Source organism: Camelus dromedarius, chromosome 16, assembly GCF_036321535.1.
Source record: "Camelus dromedarius isolate mCamDro1 chromosome 16, mCamDro1.pat, whole genome shotgun sequence".
In the NCBI taxonomy this organism is placed as follows: domain Eukaryota; kingdom Metazoa; phylum Chordata; class Mammalia; order Artiodactyla; family Camelidae; genus Camelus; species Camelus dromedarius.
The window spans coordinates 51,966,831-51,985,932 of NC_087451.1; the positions used below are offsets into that span (position 1 = coordinate 51,966,831).

Below are 19,102 nucleotides of genomic sequence, written 5' to 3' on the forward strand. Positions count from 1 at the left end.
GGGTTGGGAGAGGAAAAGGTAGAAAGAGTTTACACTAAACATTTGAGAAGCAAAAAAAGAATCAAAAAACACTTTCAGAAAAAACAATCTCAAAAGTTACAAAGAGTAACTGATATACGTACGTTTTTTCATATTCTAGTGATACATTACAAGTAAGGATAAATGCATCTTCTACTTGCTTCTTCATATCTGGATGACGGGCACCATGATCCAAAACTAATCCTCTGATCAACCTATTAAAAACATGTAATGTTTCTTATATATTTCTTACACTCTAAAGCTTGGTACAAAATTAAAATTGTACTCTTAAAGTTGTAACAGAACTTCCAGGGCATATACTGGTTCATTGCACCAAGTTTAAGCCTAACACATAATCAGTAAAATTAGGAAATAGGAAAGAGAACCTATTTTAACACAGTGTTAACTATGAAGTCACAATGAAAAGTCAACCCTGAATTATTCTTTAAATTATGTGGCTCAAACACATGACACAGCTGATCAAGTAATGAAAGGTAGGCACACAATGAGTTTCTTAGGAACATTTGTTCAAAATAACTATATGGAACAACTAAAAACTGTCAACCTAAAGGTCCAATAATAGGGCCCTTTTGGCAGATAATAATGCAACTATGTGCTAGTCATGAAAACTATGTAATAACATGGAAAAATATTTACAGGGGTAGCTAATAAGTGGAGAATGGCAAATTGCATATAAAGCATGATTATAACTATGCTTTTGAAAAATAAGCACCTTGGCATTGAAAGGGAAAATGGAAGGAAACTAAGAGTAGGGTTATGCTTGGATGGTAGGAATATAGATAACTTGGGTAGGCTTTTTTCCTGTTTTCCGAATGATCTTTCAAGAGTAAATATTTTTATAACTTTTAAAAAATCGTTTATACCCAATTAGGGCATGGCATTTCTACTTATGAATCTCTTATACCCAACATGTGTTATACATTAATGCAAAGAAATAATTTTTAAAATAGTTAAATATAACTACACAGAAGTTTTCAAATTTTTAATCTAACTAGACTAGTCCAACTCCTAACTGAAGGTGAAGATATTTTATTCAGGAAGAAACAAACAATATGTTCAATATTCTTCACACTTCAAGTCTCCTTTACTCTTCACCTGCTCCTCACTCTCGGCAAATGACCTTGCTTCTTTGAGAGAATAAAAACACTGCCCCATCACTACCTCTACCAATCCACCTGCACTTGAATCTGAACCTCCTATTACTAGGAATGAACTGCCCATGCCCTGCTCTAAGGTTAACCCCTTGTGTTCTGCATTTCATTTCCTCTCTCTGCCCTGCAATTGTCCCCTCTTCCCCCACGTCAATTCTTCCTTCCTACAGGAGCATCCTCATCTGGATACAAACTTGCAACAGTAATTCCCATCTTAAAAACAAAAAAAATTCTCCTTTAGCCCATTCCCATTTTCCCTTCTAGGTACCAACCCCATTTCTCTGCTTCCCTTTATAACTAAACTCTTCTGAGTTGTCTACGTTTGCATCCTCACTTCTTCCCTAACCATTCTCTCTTAAGCCCACCTTCAATCTGACTTTCATACTCACCTCTTTACTTAATCAGCTTTCATTAAACTTACCAAAAATTAAATGCTCTCCAAACCTAATGGAGAATTCTCAGTCCACAACTTGCTCAAACTTTAAGCAGCATATGACATAGCTGATTATTCTCTCCCTCTTGAAACACTTTCTTCTGTAAGCTTCTGGAGCATACTCTCCCTTGGCTTTCCTCCTATCTCACTGACCACCCTTCTCAGTCTGCTTTGCTAAGTCCTCATCTTCTCAATTTCTAAACATTGGAGTTTTGGGCTTAATCCTTAAACTTCCTCTTTTCTCTATATCACTTCTCAGATGATCTCCTTAACTCATAGCTTTAAGTCACCCACGCACTGATGACTCCCAAATATGTATTTCTAGTCCAGACCTCTGTCCTGAACTCCTGACACATACCCCCAAACCCCTAACTAAACATCTCCACATGGATGTTTAATAAGCACCTAAACTAAACTATTGATTTATTTCCCCAAACCTACTCCTCTCAGTCTTCTCCGTCTCAAGAAATGGCACCTCCACTTTTCCAGATGGTCATGCAAAAACCCAAGAGGCATCCTTGATGCCTCTGTTTCTGTCACATTCTATGTAGAACTATCAACAAATCCTACTGCTCCTTCTTTCTAAGCATATCGTGATCTAAACATTTTCATTTCTTACTTGTATTACAATAGATTCCTAGCTTGTCTCCTGCTTCTGCCCTTGCACCTCCCACCCTGCTCCACAATGTATTCTCCACACAACAGTTTCCGCAGAGATCTTTCTGAAATATAAATCAAGAACTTGGTGCCCTCAGCAACAGTAGGATAATTTGGACCAACCCTACTACTGAAAGCATCTAAACATGCTGGATTAAAAACAAAAAAACCTTAAAAACATTAGAGAGCCCTAAAACAGTAAAGAGCTACAAAAGTATCCTTTTCAAAACTGAAAACAAAATAGGAACTCCAAAGGCTAAGAGGAGAACTGCAGGCACTTACTCTAAAGTCATCTGACAATTGAGGCAAATCTGAACTTTGGTTTCAATGACATCAATGAGAGGGGAATGGAATTAAAAACTCAAGATTATCCAAGCTAGAGTGTCTAATAGAAGACCCTCTTTACATTAAGCTTGAACCTCAAAGGGCTATATACTCAGGGTATAAACCAGCAGCCCTCACATGGACTTGCAGTTAGAATTCACAACAACTAGATATTAAAAAAAAAAATCAGTCAAGCTGTGGATTTAGTTTAAAGTAGTCCCTGGGCTCCTTGCAGCAGCAAACTCAAATCCTCTATGCAGAAAGGCAGCTTCAGCCTACATCTCAAATTTTTTCTACAAATACTCTTTTCAACACAATGAATGGCATATATTCAGAACAAAGCACAAGTGAGAACTAGCAAAATACAATAAATACCAGAAACAGACAAAACTTTAAATATTATAATTATCAAACAAGAACTAAATGTTTAAAGAAACAAAAGGTAAGCTTGGAGAGATCTGCACAGAATAGGAAACCATAAAAAGTGACAAGGTAGATTAAAGAAAGAACAAAATAGAACTTCTATAAATAAGTAAAGACACCCACACATACACACACATATATTAAAAATAAATAAAGTATTTACAGATGAAATATGATATCTCAATTAGCTTTAAAATAATCCAGGTTTGGGGCAGGGTGGGTGGAAAGAGTATATAGAGGGGATATAAGGTAAAAATAAGACTGGCCATATACTGAAAATAAAGATGACTGACAGGTACGTGGGAGTTTACTATTCCATTCTCTCTACTTTTATACATGTTTAGAATTTTCCATAATAGAATGTTTAAAGTGAGTTATGTCCAAAATCAACAAGGTGCTACTTACTCTGACACATACATACTCAGACAATATTGTCTTACCTTTCTGCCCTCATCTCCTACTACTTTGTCCTCTTCCTGTGCTCCCGGCACACTGGAACACCCCAGCACACTTCTGCCTCTGGCCTTTTCCACTGCTATTCCCTCTGCTTAGAATACTCTTCTCCCAGATATTCACATAGCTAGCAACCTTATCTCTTCAGAGGCCTCTTTAGCTCTCTAGTTTAGCTTCTCATCACAATGACCTTCCCTCTGACTACTCTAAAATCACACACATACTCACACACACTGTTGCTCTAGCCTCTTTATAGCACTTACTAGCATTATTTGTTTCCTCTATCCTTCAACTAGAAATGTAAGGTTCTTAAAGAAAAATTCCGTTTTGTTTACATTCATAGCACCTAAAATGCTGAACGGCTCCTGGTAAGCATCCAACTAATATATGTTGAATGAATAGATTGATGTTGAATAAAAGTAACTAATGAAATTAACAAAAGACTATTTGAAGATAACCAAGTATTCCAGAATCTATGCATTGTCCAAGTTTATGTCATTTACTTTGTATCCATTTCTGATTTATGCTTCATCTCCATGATTTCTATCATGAAGAGATCAATAGGATAACCTGGTCTTCTAATAGCCAAAACAGAATCCACCACAGCCTGGAAGAGAAATGAATGAGAAAAGGAAATTATTTGGCTTACTGAAAGAAACCACTGGCCCAAATAATCTATCACCAGACTAAGGAGATAAAGTGCTTCAGGCTCAAAAATCTAGGGCAAGGCCAAAAAGGGCCACTTTATTGTGGACACTAATAATAACCCATGCTAATGGATATTTTAGAGACAAAAGGCACTTAAAAGATTATCAAGTCCAAACCCTTTATTTTACCGATAAAAAAGCTAAGATTAGCCTTTAAGAAGTTATGGTCTTAAAACAAGGTCTAACGGGTAGTAGCAGAGCCAGGACTAGGAATCATGTCTCTAAATGCCAAGTCTACTCAGTACCAACACTACTCAAATTTTTCCACCAAAGAACACCTTAATGGAAAAGAAAGAAATGTAATCCAAGGAAAGAGTTAAAATTTACTGGCTATAACAACATGAAATTTTTTAAGTCTTGTGTTTTAACGTGAAAAGTTTCCATGTCATGACCTAATATATACATGTTTGTTTTAATGTGAAAATAATGCTTTTACCCAAAATCATAAAGTAAAGTTGACACTTCAGAAAGACATGTCTCTAGTAAACAATTCCATGGTTACTGGGGAAAGGGGTGGGAAGGGATACATTTGGGAGTTTATGATTTACAAATATTAGCCACTATATATAAAAATAGATTTTTTAAAAAGCTTCTTCTGTATAGCACAGGGAACTATGTTCATTATCTTGTAATAACCTTTAATGAAAAAGAATATGAAAATGAACATATGTATGTATATGCATTCCTGGGACATTGTGCTGTACACCAGCAATTGACACACTGTAACCCACTGTACTGCAATAAAAAAAAAGACATGTCTCATTTATTCTTCCAAATATCCCCAGGAATATGCAATTTGAGAAGCACAGCACAACACAGCCTATTGCTTAGCTCAGAAGGTAATATGAAAATATCTGACTACAGAAATTAAGTGGTATCGTATAACCATCCTAAAATATAAATAAAGCAAAAAAAACCACAAAAAACAAAAAAACCCTATATCTTAGAAAAGTTTACTGAGGTAGCATGATTTCGGTGCCTAATACAGAATAATGACAAACCATTGGAAAGTGAGTGTATTAGTGTTTCTGTAACTCCGAAAGAGAATGGGGGTCCTAACCAGATAGCATGAAGATTCTGAGCCACATAATATATGTACTCTAACAGCAGAGTCTTTATTTGGACTCTGCTCAGCAAGAGATTGTCTTAATTTCTTAATCTTAATCTGATTTCCTGTAGGTTTTCCTAATAGTAAGGAAAACTGACCAGAAACAACTCAGGCATTCCAGTCCATTTGGTATTTATATTTCTCAAAGTAAATTCATAAGACAGCACTCTGATTTATACATCAATGTCTATGAATTTAGTTGTTATGAGCTCATCATTCCTGACAAACTAATATATTCAAGTTTCAGAAACTGCAAAGCTAAGGAACAATGATGATATCATCAGACTACAGCTACCTGATAAAAGCCTTCCCCAAATACCCAATGTTGTCTTGATATTATATATATTCTACTTTTAGAAGTAAACAAGCATCCATTTCCCAGATGTGAATATTATCTATCAGATCAGTCATGTTCATTAAAATGCTAACCTTAACTCCAAGGCCCTGCCAAAACAACTTCCCCAATCTCACACAATAAATACGGACCTCTAGGTTTAAGAGACCCATCACCCCAAAGGCTTCCACAGGGTATGATCCACAGGCAGCCACCCCTCTCCCAACTTTCAAGTTAACTTAAAAGAAGGCTTAATATGACACTTTAGAAAAATTACACATACTGTTCTGACCAATCAAATCTACTCTATAAAGAAGCCTATAAATGTCTATCTTCTAGATTTTATTGTATTTTCAAAAGAACACAACCAATAGTTGATTATCTTACAGGAAAAAGAAAAATATCATCATGCATGAGGCTGTACTCATTCTGCAAAAGTTTAACCACATACCTCTGTTAACACATCAGCCAGTTCAGGATGAACTTTAGTTTGTAAAGATGTTCTAGCCACATCTAAGAGGGTTTCTCTTTTCATCTCTTTTTTAATTTTAACTTCTTCCAAAACTTCAAGCGCCTTTATTTTTGCAACTTCAAATCCTTCAGCTACTATTCTAGGGTGCAGGCCCTAATATAGCAACATAAAACTATAAATTATAAAGTAAGTTATCCAAAGTAAAAGCAACCGTCCTTTCCCATTAATAGGTATGTCCAAAAAAGTAATATTACCCATACGAATGCCACTAAATATAAGTGTATATACATAATCTATAAAAGTAATCTTTCAGTGCTTCACATTTAAAACAATCTCAAAGTCGCAGACAAATTGTTTATAATTTGTAACTACAAAAAAACTACAAAAGTCCTTTTAATTTCTGAAAACTGCAACACATTGTCATGAAGTGCTCTTCTGAATAAGCACAAAAGAAAAGACTCTCTGATACAGAAGAAAAGAACCAGCACTCTTTGTAGAAAAATGACAGACAGACAGCACCAGACAGACAGCACCTTCACCAAATGCTCAAAGTTAACATCATACAATGGGACAAACACATATCATGTGCCTCCTGATGTGCTTGATGCAGCACTTCCACGGCATTCCTGCCAAAAGTTCTTAACCTGAGTTTAATCACAAGGAAATCCAATCTGAGGGACCTTCCTAAAAAACAAAAAAATAAAACAAAAAAAAGACCTGGCCTGTACTCTAATATATAGCAATGTCAGCAATATCATAAAACACAAAAGGTGGCCCAGGAACTATTCCAGCTTAAAGAAGACTAAAGAGATATGACAACTGAATATAATGCATGAGTCTAAATTTTCTTCTGCTACAAAGGAAACTATTGGGACAAGTGATGAAATTTGAATAAGATCTGAGGATTAGGTAACAGTACTGTATCAATGAGTCAATGTTAACATTAATTTCCTGTTTTTGATGACTATGCTGTGGTTATACATGAGAATTCCCTGGCTTTAAGAAATATACACTGAAATAGTTATATCATCATTTCTGCAACTTATTCTTATGCCACTAGAAAAAAATATGTACATTACTATATATATATACATACACACACACACTACATATACAAATATATATATTTATAACTGAGAGAGAAATGTTATTCTTTGGAATATTCTTGCAACTTTTCTGTAGGTCTGACATTATAACAAAATAATTTTTTGAAAAAACACCATTGTTTATTCTGAAAAATAATACATAAACTTATTTAAAGCTGGAACTAGGTCTAATTTATTCCCTTCCTCCATTCCTTTACATTAGCCCTATAATAACTTTTAAAAAGTTGACATTTATTGAATACTATTCAGCCATAAAAAAACGACAACATAATGCCATTTGCAGCAACATGGATGCCCCTGGAGAATGTCATTCTAAGTGAAGCCAGAAAGAGAAAGAAAAATACCATATGAGATCGCTCATATGTGGAATCTAAAAAAAAAAAAAAAAAAAAAAAAGAACAGAACATAAATACAAAACAGAAACAGACCCATAGATATAGAATACAAATTTGTGGTTGCCAGAGGGGAGGAGGGTGGGAAGGGACAGACTGGGAGTTCGAAATTTGTAGATACTGATGGGCATATGTAAAACAGATAAACAAGATTATACTGCATAGCACATGGAAATATACACAAGATCTGATGGTAGCTCACAGCAAAAAGAATGTGACAATAAATATATGTTATGTTCACGTATAACTGAAAAATTGTGCTCTACACTGGAAATTGACACAACATTGTAAACTGACTCAATAAAAAAAATACACGATACAACTTAAAACACAAAGTTGACATTTATTGAGCATTTGTGCCAGGCACTATTCTAAGGGCTTTACGTGTATTATTTTAGTCCTCTCAACACTATTAAGTGGTTGTTGTTATTATTCCTGTTTCACAGATGAGAAAACTGAGGCTTAAAGACTTAAGTCACTAGGCTAGTATTTAAACCACAAACCTGATGTCAGACCCTATGTTATCAATCATCTGCAAAACACTTTCTCAGCCTAGGACCTCAGTTTGTCACCCAGACCACTATAAAAGCCTTCCATCTTGACTCCCTTAAAACTTTCCCAAAAATATTTAAAATACCAATCTGACCATATCAATCATTAATATGTTAACATGAGTATTCTTCTTCTTGGTTAGTATATTATATACCTACTCACTACTGTCCACATCACTTTAAACTCCAACACCAAACTGCTTACAGCTCTATACACATACAGGGTTGCTTCTCTTCTCTGTGCCTTTGCTCATGTTGTTCCTTCTACCAGGGTGCCATTCCCCTTACCCTTCACTCTTTCATCAAGCTCACTTGCTCTCATCCTAAAGATTTAGCCCAGGCCTTATTTCCTCCAGAAAGTCTTCCTGACTACCTCAGGCTAGTGTTTCTATCCTATCCTGTGCCTCACTCTATCACTGCCCTGCTACACAGTTTTATAACTATGTCAAATTCTGTCCGCATCTCTCCCTTCCCTAACTTCTTACTTCCTAGCCCAACCCAAATTTTGTTTAGGTATCTCTCTTCCTCAGTGCTTCAGAGGAAGCAGACTCTATCCTGAGCTCAAGGGGTGAGGTCCTGATTAAATCAAGTCAATTCCCCTAAAAACTGTCATTGGTTTGGGATGGACATAAGACCAAAGTTGGCCCAATCATACAAAGGAAGGACTTAAAATCCATGGCTGGATGAATGGTTTTCTCTTGCCCTCTCCTGCTGAGTGTTATTAAGGGAAGCAGGTAGCCCTGATTTCTTCTGACAGTCTTTCATTCAGGATGGAAATAAGCCCATGAGGAGACAGCATTATTAATTGGAAGAACTAAGAGACAGAAAGGACCTGGGTACTTGATGACTGAATTTCTTAATCAACCAACACTTAGAGGTCTGCTTTATCTGTCTATGTTCTGCTATGGGAGATTTTCTTTTTTTTATTGTTTAAGTGACTTTTAGTCAAGTTTCTACTACTTACAACCAAAAGCATCCTGAGACAAGTTTCAGGTACTGAATTAACAGACAATTCCTAATACTTAATGAAACCCAAAGAAGTAATAATTTTAGCACTTTGACCAGATTATGCTTTATAAAATGGTCCTGGAAAGAAAGCAAAAGTTCAACTACTTAATTAGAGACGACAGATAAGTAATGCCAAGAAAAGAATACAGATTAAACAAAGGTACAGACATAGAAATGTGTGTAATGATTTCAGAAACTAGAGAAGTCTGGCTATAGTGGACTGTTTTCTTTTCTAGGCCATCAATCATGAGTATATGGCTAATTTTTAAACTTTTTATATATCTCAAATATTTCATTTTTAAAAGAAGTAGATAATTTCAATAAAAGGTATTATTTTGGCAAAAAAAAATCATTATTTCCATTTACAATTGTCCAAAAATATCTTGATAAAAATTGACTTTTGCCCCCTAAAATTAAACCATTTTACTAGCAAAATAAATAAATAACTTTCTATTCAAAATAAAGTACCACATGAATGTGAATTCTATGAAATTCTAATACCTCAGAAATATAAAGATCAGCTTGTTTTAGTAACTCTCCGATAATCAGAACATTTGAAGTAGTACCATCTCCTGTTATGTCATCCTGGGCTGTTGCTACTTTTGCTATCAAGGAAGCTGTTGGGTGTTGAATTTGCTGGAAAAAGTAAGCAACAGGTTAAAAAAGAGAGAGAATGAGGTAACAAAATAATCCACCTAAAACAAGATAAAATAAGGGTCAATAGTAAAATTAAGAGACTAAATAAGCTTCATTCTATAAGTTCACAAGTTTTGTATTATCTTACGTAGTAAATGTCAAAACCAAAAGTTAAAAACTGAGAACTAATGAGGTTTGAATATTTTATAAGAGTCTTTGCTTCAAAATGCAATGACATTTCCAAAATAAGATTAAATCCTTCAATCTTGAAGATGAATGTATTTACTAAAATTGCAAAGGATTTTTTCCCCATGATTACCAAGAACATAATGCAGTGCCTTTAAAAGATGTAACTAATTTCAAAGTATTCCTAGCTTAGGGATACTTATTATTTGTACTATACAAAGATTTGAAAAGAGCCAGAAAACTATTTTTTCCCCTAAGGTTTAATCCAACGACTACAGTATTTAGCTGACAGCCTTCGTTTAAAGATATACACGTTCTATGTTCTCAATTAAAGCTTATTAAGGTTTATTAAGTCAGCAGCATCAGCTCACCATCTCATGGAGCAGCACATTGCCATCTTTGGTGAGTTTGATGTCTCCTGCACCAGTAACAAGCCTGTTCAGAAAACAGTGGTTATTAACTTTACATGGCAAGAGCCAAGCAAGACTCTCCCAGAGATTGCCACTCTACTATCCTTAATATAAGTAACTGGGTGTGGAAAATGTCCAATATACCATGGGGGACACCTTGGTAATTACCACCATTTGCAACCCACAGAATCACTTTCCCCTAGATGGACAGCTATGGTGATTTCATCCCAAATGGGAACACATACAAGTTTAAGGATAAGAGTAGTTGATGAGTTATGAACAGTGGTTTGGTACTTGGAAGAGTAAATGGAAATCTAAATGCCACAAATGTGTGAACTTTCTTCAGGTTTCTTATTTTCGTGAAATGTTACCATTCACTCACCTAAGTTTTTTTTGCCCCCTCATCCCTCACATTTATTAGATTATCAAGTTCTCTCATTTCTACAACCTAAATGTCTCTTGAATCTACCCACTCCTCTCTATTTCCAGTCATCATCTCTAGTCTGGACTACTTAGCATCCTAGTATCTCTGACTTTGAAACTACCCTCCACACTGCATTTATCTTTCTAAAAGGCAATGTGATTCAGTCAGTTCCCGAATAAAAAATCCTTCAATGATTTTCATGTTCTCCATCACCTTCAAGGTAAAATCCAAATTATTTAGCAATGACATAGTTTACACCTTTCCCAATCTGGGTAAGGTCCATTTTTTTCTGCCTCTTCTAGCCAAATCTTGTGGTTCCCTTAATACACTGTTTTTGTTTCTGTTAGATTTACACCGTTGGGCTTTCTTGTTCCCTTAAGTTACTCTATCGAGGACTTTACTCCCTTCCCCAACTGATGAACTCTAATTCATGTTTCAAGACTCAGATGAAAAATACTGGGCTTGGGGGGGGGGGTGATTAGGTTTCTATTTATTTATTTATCTTTTTTAAGAGGTACTGGGGATTGAATCCAAGATCTTGTGCATTCTAGGCACACACTCTACCACTGAGCTATACCCTCCCTCCCTCCCTCCAAATTCTGTAATTTGAGCTTTTCCTTCTCCACTCTGCCATCCGTAGTTAGTCTGTTTCCTCAGTATAATAATAATACACACACACACACATAATTAGTACATCCGTCTCTATCAACTCGTTAAGAACAGAAACTGTCTCTTGATCATCTCTGTGTTCCCAGCATCCCAGTTATTATATAAGTGCCCTCTTTTACGTTTGTATTAACTATTTTGCTCACTTCTCTAAGACTACACCTCTCTTCTTACACCTTTTTGCCCTCACAAGTCTTTCCCTCATTCTCTTCTAAAGAAAATAATGGTCCTAAATAAATATACGCTGAAAGGATGAATAGATAAGACAAACTGTAGGCAGAGAGCGCTCAATTTGCCTAAAGACTCGTAGCTAGAGGAATCTGGATTTGAACCCAAGCATGCCAGGCTCCAAAGCCCGTGCCCTCTTCACTACAACACACTGCCAAACAAAACCCAAACTCTTAAAAAAGCAGGCGAGTTACATGGCTGATGTTTCAAATGAGACACTGAATGACCTGATTTTCTAATTGCATGTGTATCTTCATAAGAAGCTGGCGGGTAGACGGGAGAGGGTCACAGCTTCATTTGAGGGCCCTTCCCTCAGGGAGCATTTCTCCTCCTCCCCCACCAGGCTAAAGATGACCTCATGGGAGGAATGAGAACGAGAGAAAGCAGGCCCACAAGTGTGTCCACAAAGCTCCAATGTCTGCGGAATGTCCGCCTGAAAGCGCGCCCCAACACCCAACAAACGCCCGAAGACCTAACCGCCGCTCCAACCGCCGTCTCACATTTTCATGGTGCCCTTAGGACCCAAGTTGGTCCGCAACACATCCTGCAGCCCTCGGGCGGCGCATATATTAACGGCCAAGGCTGCCTGCGCCCGTGCCACCTCAGCCTTGGAGTTTAGGGCCTTTATCGCAGCCATGGCCAGGCGGTTAGAGAAGCGACTCCGCTTCCAAAAGCTACCTCGGCGGCGATTGTAAGAGAAACCCGGGCGCCTCGGTCCACACTCCTGAGCCTCAGCCAATCAGCGCCCGGATAGCAGTGACGACATCCGGCATCGCCGGGACGGAAGCCAGATCGCTTCAGGTTGGGTCGCAAAGATGGCGTCTCCTGCTTCTGCCCGGCCTTCGGCCGGGAAGCGAGTGGTGAATCAGGACGAACTGCGGCGGTTGATGAAGGAGAAGCAGCGTCTGAGCACCAACCGGAAACGGATAGAATCTCCATTCGCGAAGTACAACCGTTTGGGGCAGCTAAGTTGTGCCCTGTGTAACACGCCGGTTAAGAGCGAGCTCCTGTGGCAGACTCACGTCCTGGGAAAGCAGCACCGGGAGAAAGTGGCTGAGCTGAAAGGCGCGAAGGAGGCCACCCAGGGTCCATCCACCAGTGCAGTGCCTCAGTCCGCCAAGAGGAAGGGGCCGGACGCAGAAAGCCAAGATGCCAAAAGAGCGAAGGCCTCCCCGGTGCCTCAGGTACAGCCCTCCTCTTCCGCTTTGGCCACCAACTTTAACAAAGCAGGAAAGGAGTCCACTAGAGCGACCCTCAGTAAGGCTTCGGGACTCGGTTTGCTCCCTGATTATGAGGAGGAGGAGGAGGAGGAGGAAGCAGGAGGAGAAGAGAAGAGGGGGGAAGCCTGTAAGCAGCAGTCCAACGTGCACTCACTTTCCTCCCCGCGGGAGGCAAGTGGTAGTAGTAGGCTGCCAAGCAATTTCTCGGATACAAATCCTCCCAAGGCCCCTTTAATTCCTCATTCAGGGTCAATTGAGAAAGCAGAAATACATGAAAAAGTAGTGGAAAGGAGAGAAAACACCGCGGAAGCGTTACCGGAAGGCTTTTTTGACGACCCTGAGGTAGATGCGAGGGTACGAAAGGTTGATGCTCCCAAGGATCAGATGGACAAAGAGTGGGACGAATTTCAAAAAGCCATGAGACAGGTCAACACTATTTCCGAAGCCATAGTTGCTGAAGAGGATGAGGAGGGACGGTTGGACCGGCAGATTGGGGAGATCGACGAGCAGATAGAGTGTTACCGCCGGGTGGAAAAGCTGCGGAATCGCCAGGATGAAATAAAAAATAAGCTTAAAGAGGTCCTGACCATAAAAGAACTTCAGAAAAAGGAAGAAGAGAATGTTGACAGCGACGATGAAGGAGAACTACAGGATTTGTTGTCTCAGGATTGGAGAGTGAAAGGAGCTTTATTATAGGTTTCAAAGACCCGAGATTTCTACACCCTCTACGACTGTGTAAAAAGTGCCGTCTCTCAGTGCGATGTCGTTTACTCCATGCCTAGAAATTTGGTAACCTAATGGGGTTGTTGAGATACAACGAGCCTGTGAAGATAAGGCTTTGGAAAATTGGTGTAAAATATTTTTGAGGTAAAGGTGTTTTTGAAGTATTATATATACTAAAATGCTAACTTTTTCACACCCTTACAGATCTGAAGTTTTGAGTTGTAAAATCTATAAGCTGTAAATATTGTACATAGTTAAATATATATTTGCTTAAGAATTCTGTTTTGAAATTTATAGTTCATAGAAGTCAGACCAACGGACGAGCTTTTAGATGAAAACCAAGTGTGTCATGTGGATGTGTATGGCTTTTTTCTTTCTAAGTCAATCTCAAGAGGATTTGGGTTGGGAGGGTTATTTTGCTTTTAAGAACACTACTCATAAACATGTAAATCGTTCAGGGCTAATCAGTTCTCTGAGTTTTCTGTTTCAAGACCGTGCTCCAGGAGAACATGGTGAAAAATATATGCCAAATATGACCAACTTTCTTGACCCAAAGTTTCTCATGATGAAACCAGTGATTATCAGATGTAGGTGCACAAGAAGGTATCATAAAAAAGCTTTCTAAAAAGTGCGCATGAATCACCTGTGAAACTATAAAAATTTTATGTGCTTGATCCCTACCATTGGAGAGATTCAGTAAATCTGGAGTGAGGCTCACACATCTGTATTAGTTTTGAAAGCTTCCCAGGTTATTCTCATAAGAGCAAAGTTGAAGCACTACTGCCCAAAATCCAGATCCCATTTACATTTTTTTCAGGCTTTGTTTTTTTTCTTTAAATGACACATTCCATAAGTTTACTATCTATTGCATAAAAGAAATGTTATCTTTTATTTATATTCCATCTAGTCTTAAATTTTATTATTACGTATTGTGATAAATTAGTGTTCAGAGTTAACAGGTTCTATCAGTTGTAGGAAGGAGGTATTAAGTTGTTTCTCAGCAGTAACAATTAGTTTGTGCTGGTCATCGATAGTTTAATTCACTGCTTCTCCTTTTGGAGATAGAGGTATTCAAATAGGAAAAGGGAATTAGCAGGGTTCCAGGGATAGAAATGCACACAGCACATTCAAATAAAAGTGAGCAGTGATAATAGCTAAGTCTTTCTTAAAATATTGGCCAGGCAGAGTTCTAAATGCTTACCTAGTTTTTTTCTAAAGCCCAGGTGTTGAGCCCAGGGATAAGGTATGAAAAACCCTTGAATGTTGGATCAAAGAATTCTTCCTGTAGGCAATGTGGGTAAAATGGAGGCTTTTGAGCAGAGAGTTATATCTGCAAAAAATATTACGGGAGATTATTTTAATTGCAATGTACAGAATGTAATGAATATGGGTAGGGGGAAGGAAGCTGGGAGACTACTTAGAAACTAGATTTTAAAAGTAAGGCGACTGAGACTTTAATTAGGTATATATTGATAGGAAAGTAATAGAATTGAAACAATTTCTTAAGAAGAGCTAACATTCTAGTGACTAGAAGTGAATAAAAACAGAGATAGATGGAACTCAGGGGCTTTGGGTTTTTCTAGTGTGGGTGCCTAAAAGAAGTTATCTAACACTTGTGGAGCACATCAGTTACCCTGCAGCCTTTGGCAGAAAATCTTTGCTTTCTTGAGCTGTCCAGCTGATAATGTTCAGTTTGATAACGTAAAGGGCATGTCTGCATCAAATGTGTGAACCTCCACTGAAGAGTTTTCTATCATTTATGATTTTATTATTTCAGGATGTGAGAAAGTACAAACGTAGACTTGAAAGGTGGGCCCATAAAGGACAGTGCAGGTTTAAAGAGAAGGGTATTCAGATGGAAAAACAAAACATGCTCAGGAGGTAGTGAGCAGCCCAGTTTAACGAGAGCAGAGTGTTCGTTCCTGACAACAGTGGGAGTTACAGTTGAAAAGGTGGTTACAAACCATTGTAGAGAGCCTTGAATGCCATGCTCTAAGGAGTTGGAACCTTCACTAAGTTAACTGAGTATCCTTGAGGTTGTTGAGTCCTTAATTGTAACACAGTTAAAGAGCTTAAGGAGTACCAGGCATATAAACCCCCATTGGCTTTTTAGGAGGACCAAAAGCTTTCAAAATCTCCCAATGCTCTGTATCTCAGAGCATGAGTGGATGGGGCCCTCACCAAAATCAGGTGAATCTTTGTTGGACCTGAGATCGATGTGGACAGCTTCAGGGGTTGCTGGATCCTTCCTAATCCTCCATACTTAGGAGATAGCCTTTATACCTCTTAGAACTGGGTGAAATAAGTTTTTGTATTAGAGTAATACCACCAAGGATTTCTTCCTGCCACTTGTTCTCTCTTTAGAGAACTCCCTAATTCAGCCAACATTTATAGGCATACATCAAAAATATTGCAGGTTCTGTTCCAGACCACCACAGTAAAGCAAATATCTCAATAAACTAAGCCATGCAAACTTTTTGGTTTTCCAGTGCATAGAAAAGTTATGTTTACACTATACTGTAGTCTATTAAGTGTGCAATAGCATTATGTTTTGGAAAAAATGTACGTAGCTTAATTTTAAAATTATTGCTAGCAACTGCTAACTATATATATATAACAATCATAGTAACATCAAAGATCACTAATCATAGATCACCATAACATATAATAAGGGAAAAGTTTGAAATATTGTGAGAATTTCCAAAATGTGACACAGACACAAAGTAAGCAAATGCTGTTGGAAAAAATGGCTCCAATAGACTTGCTCAACACAGGGTTCCCACAAACCTTCAATTTGTTAAAAAAAAATAATAATACTACAATAAAATGAGGTATGCCTGTGTATTAAAATTATTGTAAATACTACAAAGGTAGTCTTCTCACCCATTTCACTTACCAGTTAAGTACATTTCCCCTCACTTGTAGGGAAAAAAAATGCTGATCTCCTAACTAGCCTTTAAATGTCCATTTGTCCGGTGCCTTACAATTTACAAAATGCCTTCACATATATCTCATTTAATGATGAAAGTAATGACTACTTTTTAAATACCAGGGAACAAAATAAGATGCTATGGAATTAAAATTGCAGGGGAAAGAGTATATAATTTAGTCTAAAACCTTTAATGTAACTCTCACTAGATAAGTATGGAGTAGTAGGAAAGAACAAGGAAATTGGCGAGAGAAAACAGAAGACAGGTTCAAGTTCCCACTCTAGCTGTTGAAGTCTGGTGATCTTGGGCAAGTTGCCTCTAAAACTTAATTTGTTCTTCTATAAAATGATGATACCTCACGGTGTGGTGAGAGTCTAACGACACATGCGTGTGAAAAGGGTTTATAATCTGAAGTTTCTAAATAAAGTAATAAAAGTATTTCTACTAGTAGTATCTGGTTCTAACCCTGCCCATGCTACTAACTTGCTAACTTGGTCTTAGGCTAATTAATGCCCCTTAATTCCCATTGTAAAATGAGGGAATTAGAGCAGATGATTTTTTTTTTTTTTAGATTTCTTTCAACTCCAGATCCTTAATTTTGCCATGAGACAAGTGAAGTCTCACCTTTTAATTATATTTTATTTTATTTTATTCTTATTTTTTATTGAAATTAGTCAGTTGACAATGGTAGTTTCCAGTGTACAGCAAAGCGATTCAGTTACACATATACATACATGTATATATGTGTGTGTATATATATATTTTCAGATTCTTTCATAGCTCATTACAAGAAACTGAATATCGTTCCCTGTGCTATACAGTAGTTCCTTGTTGTTATCTATTTTATATATAGTGATGTGTATCTGTTAATCTCAAACCCTGAATCTGTCCCTTCCTCCCTTTCCCCTCCGGTAATCAGTTTTTTTCCTATGTCTGTGAGTCTATTTCTGGTTTGTAAACAAAGTTTTGTTGTTTTTTTTAGATTCCAGATATAAGTGACATAATATGATATTTATCTTTCTCTGACTTACTTCACCTAGTATGATAATCTCTAGGTCCATCCATATTGCTGGAAATGGCATTATCTCATTCTTTTTATCCATCTTTATCCATTCATCTGTTGATGGACATTTAGGTTGTTTCCGTGACTTGGCTATTGTAAATAATGCTGCTGTGAACATTGAAGGTGCACATGTCTTTCTGTATTAATAGTTTCTCTGGATATATGCCCAGGGCTGGGATTGCTGGATCATATGTTAAGTCTATTTTTAGTTTTTTAAGGAAGCTCCATACTGTCCTCCATAGTGGCTGCACCAATTTGCATTCCCACCAACGGTGTAGGAGGGTTCCTTTTTCTCCACACCCTGTCTAGCTTTCAGCTTTTCACCATTGAGTGTGATGTTAGCTGTGGGTTTGTCATATATGGCCTTTATTATGTTGAGGTATGTTCCCTCTATGCCTACTTTCTGGAGAGTTTTTATTATAAATGGATGTTGAATTTTATCAAAAAGCTTTTTCTGCATCTATTGAGATGATCATATGGTTTTTATTCCTCAATTTGTTAATGTGGTGTATCACATTGATTTGCAGATATTAAAAAATCCTTGCATCCCTGGGATAACCCCACTTGATCATGGTGTATGCCTTTGTGTGTGTGTGTCTGTGTGTGTCTGTGCCTTTTAATGCATTGTTAAGAATCAGTTTGCTAGTATTTTGTTGAGGGTTTTCACATCTATAGACGTAAGTGATATTGGCCTGTAACTTTCTTTTTTTTGTGATATCTTTGGCTTTGGTATCAGGGTGATGGTAGCCTCATAGAATGAATTCCCAAGTGTTCCTTCCTCTGCAATTTTTTGGAATAGTGTCATAAGGATAGGTGTATCTCTTCTCTAAATGTTTGGTAGAATTCACCTGTGAAGCCATCTGGTCCTCGACTTTCGTTTGTTGGAAGTTTTTAAATTAATGATTCAATTTCAATACTGGTAATTGGTCTGTTCATGTTTTCTATTTCTTCCTGGTTCAGTCTTGGCAAATTGTACCTTTCTAAGAAATTGTCCATTTCCTCTAGGTTGTTCTTTTTGTTGATGTATAGTTGCTCATAGTAGCCTCTTACGATCCCTTGTGTTTCTCTGGTGTCATAACTTCTCCTATTTCATTTCCAATTTTATTAATTTGGGCCCTCTCCCTTTTTTTCTTGATGAGTCTGGCTAAAGGTTTATCACTTTTAAAGATTTTTAAAGTCATTCAGTTGACTATCTGGAGACAAAGATGGCCAACGTACTGTTACTTTTACTTGCAAGGCTTGCCCAGGATAGTCCCAGCTGTCTTGGTGTAGTTATGAATAATGCCCCCTTTCACTCTCAACACTGTCCCTTTTTGGAGAGATATATATACTTAACCTACCTAAAAGTTTGATATGAGGAAAAACCACTTTCTAATGAACCCAGAATGGAAGGTCTTAATGGAAATAGTATGTTTCCTGTTAATGATGCGCCAATTGGCTAGCTACTTGGCTAGATGT

The 19,102-nt window shown here is 37.5% G+C and overlaps 2 protein-coding genes across 2 annotated transcripts in view; one reads left to right on the forward strand and one right to left on the reverse strand.

The window, feature by feature from the left end:
* Positions 1-12,563, reverse strand: part of CCT6B (chaperonin containing TCP1 subunit 6B) — a 24,809-nt gene extending 12,246 nt beyond the window's left edge. The window contains exons 1-6 of the mRNA XM_010979040.3: positions 12,209-12,563; positions 10,352-10,415; positions 9,660-9,794; positions 6,081-6,254; positions 3,984-4,087; positions 123-233 (exon numbers count right to left, since the gene is read on the reverse strand). Coding sequence (XP_010977342.1) covers positions 123-233; positions 3,984-4,087; positions 6,081-6,254; positions 9,660-9,794; positions 10,352-10,415; positions 12,209-12,345 — 725 coding nt within the window. The 5' untranslated portion in view covers positions 12,346-12,563. The remainder of the gene's footprint in view (positions 1-122; positions 234-3,983; positions 4,088-6,080; positions 6,255-9,659; positions 9,795-10,351; positions 10,416-12,208) is intronic.
* On the forward strand, positions 12,505-18,207 carry ZNF830 (zinc finger protein 830). The gene has a single exon (XM_031468283.2). It carries the CDS (start codon positions 12,524-12,526, stop codon positions 13,622-13,624), a length of 1,101 nt encoding a protein of 366 aa, XP_031324143.1. The 5' UTR covers positions 12,505-12,523; the 3' UTR covers positions 13,625-18,207.
* The last annotated feature ends 895 nt before the right edge of the window (positions 18,208-19,102 follow it).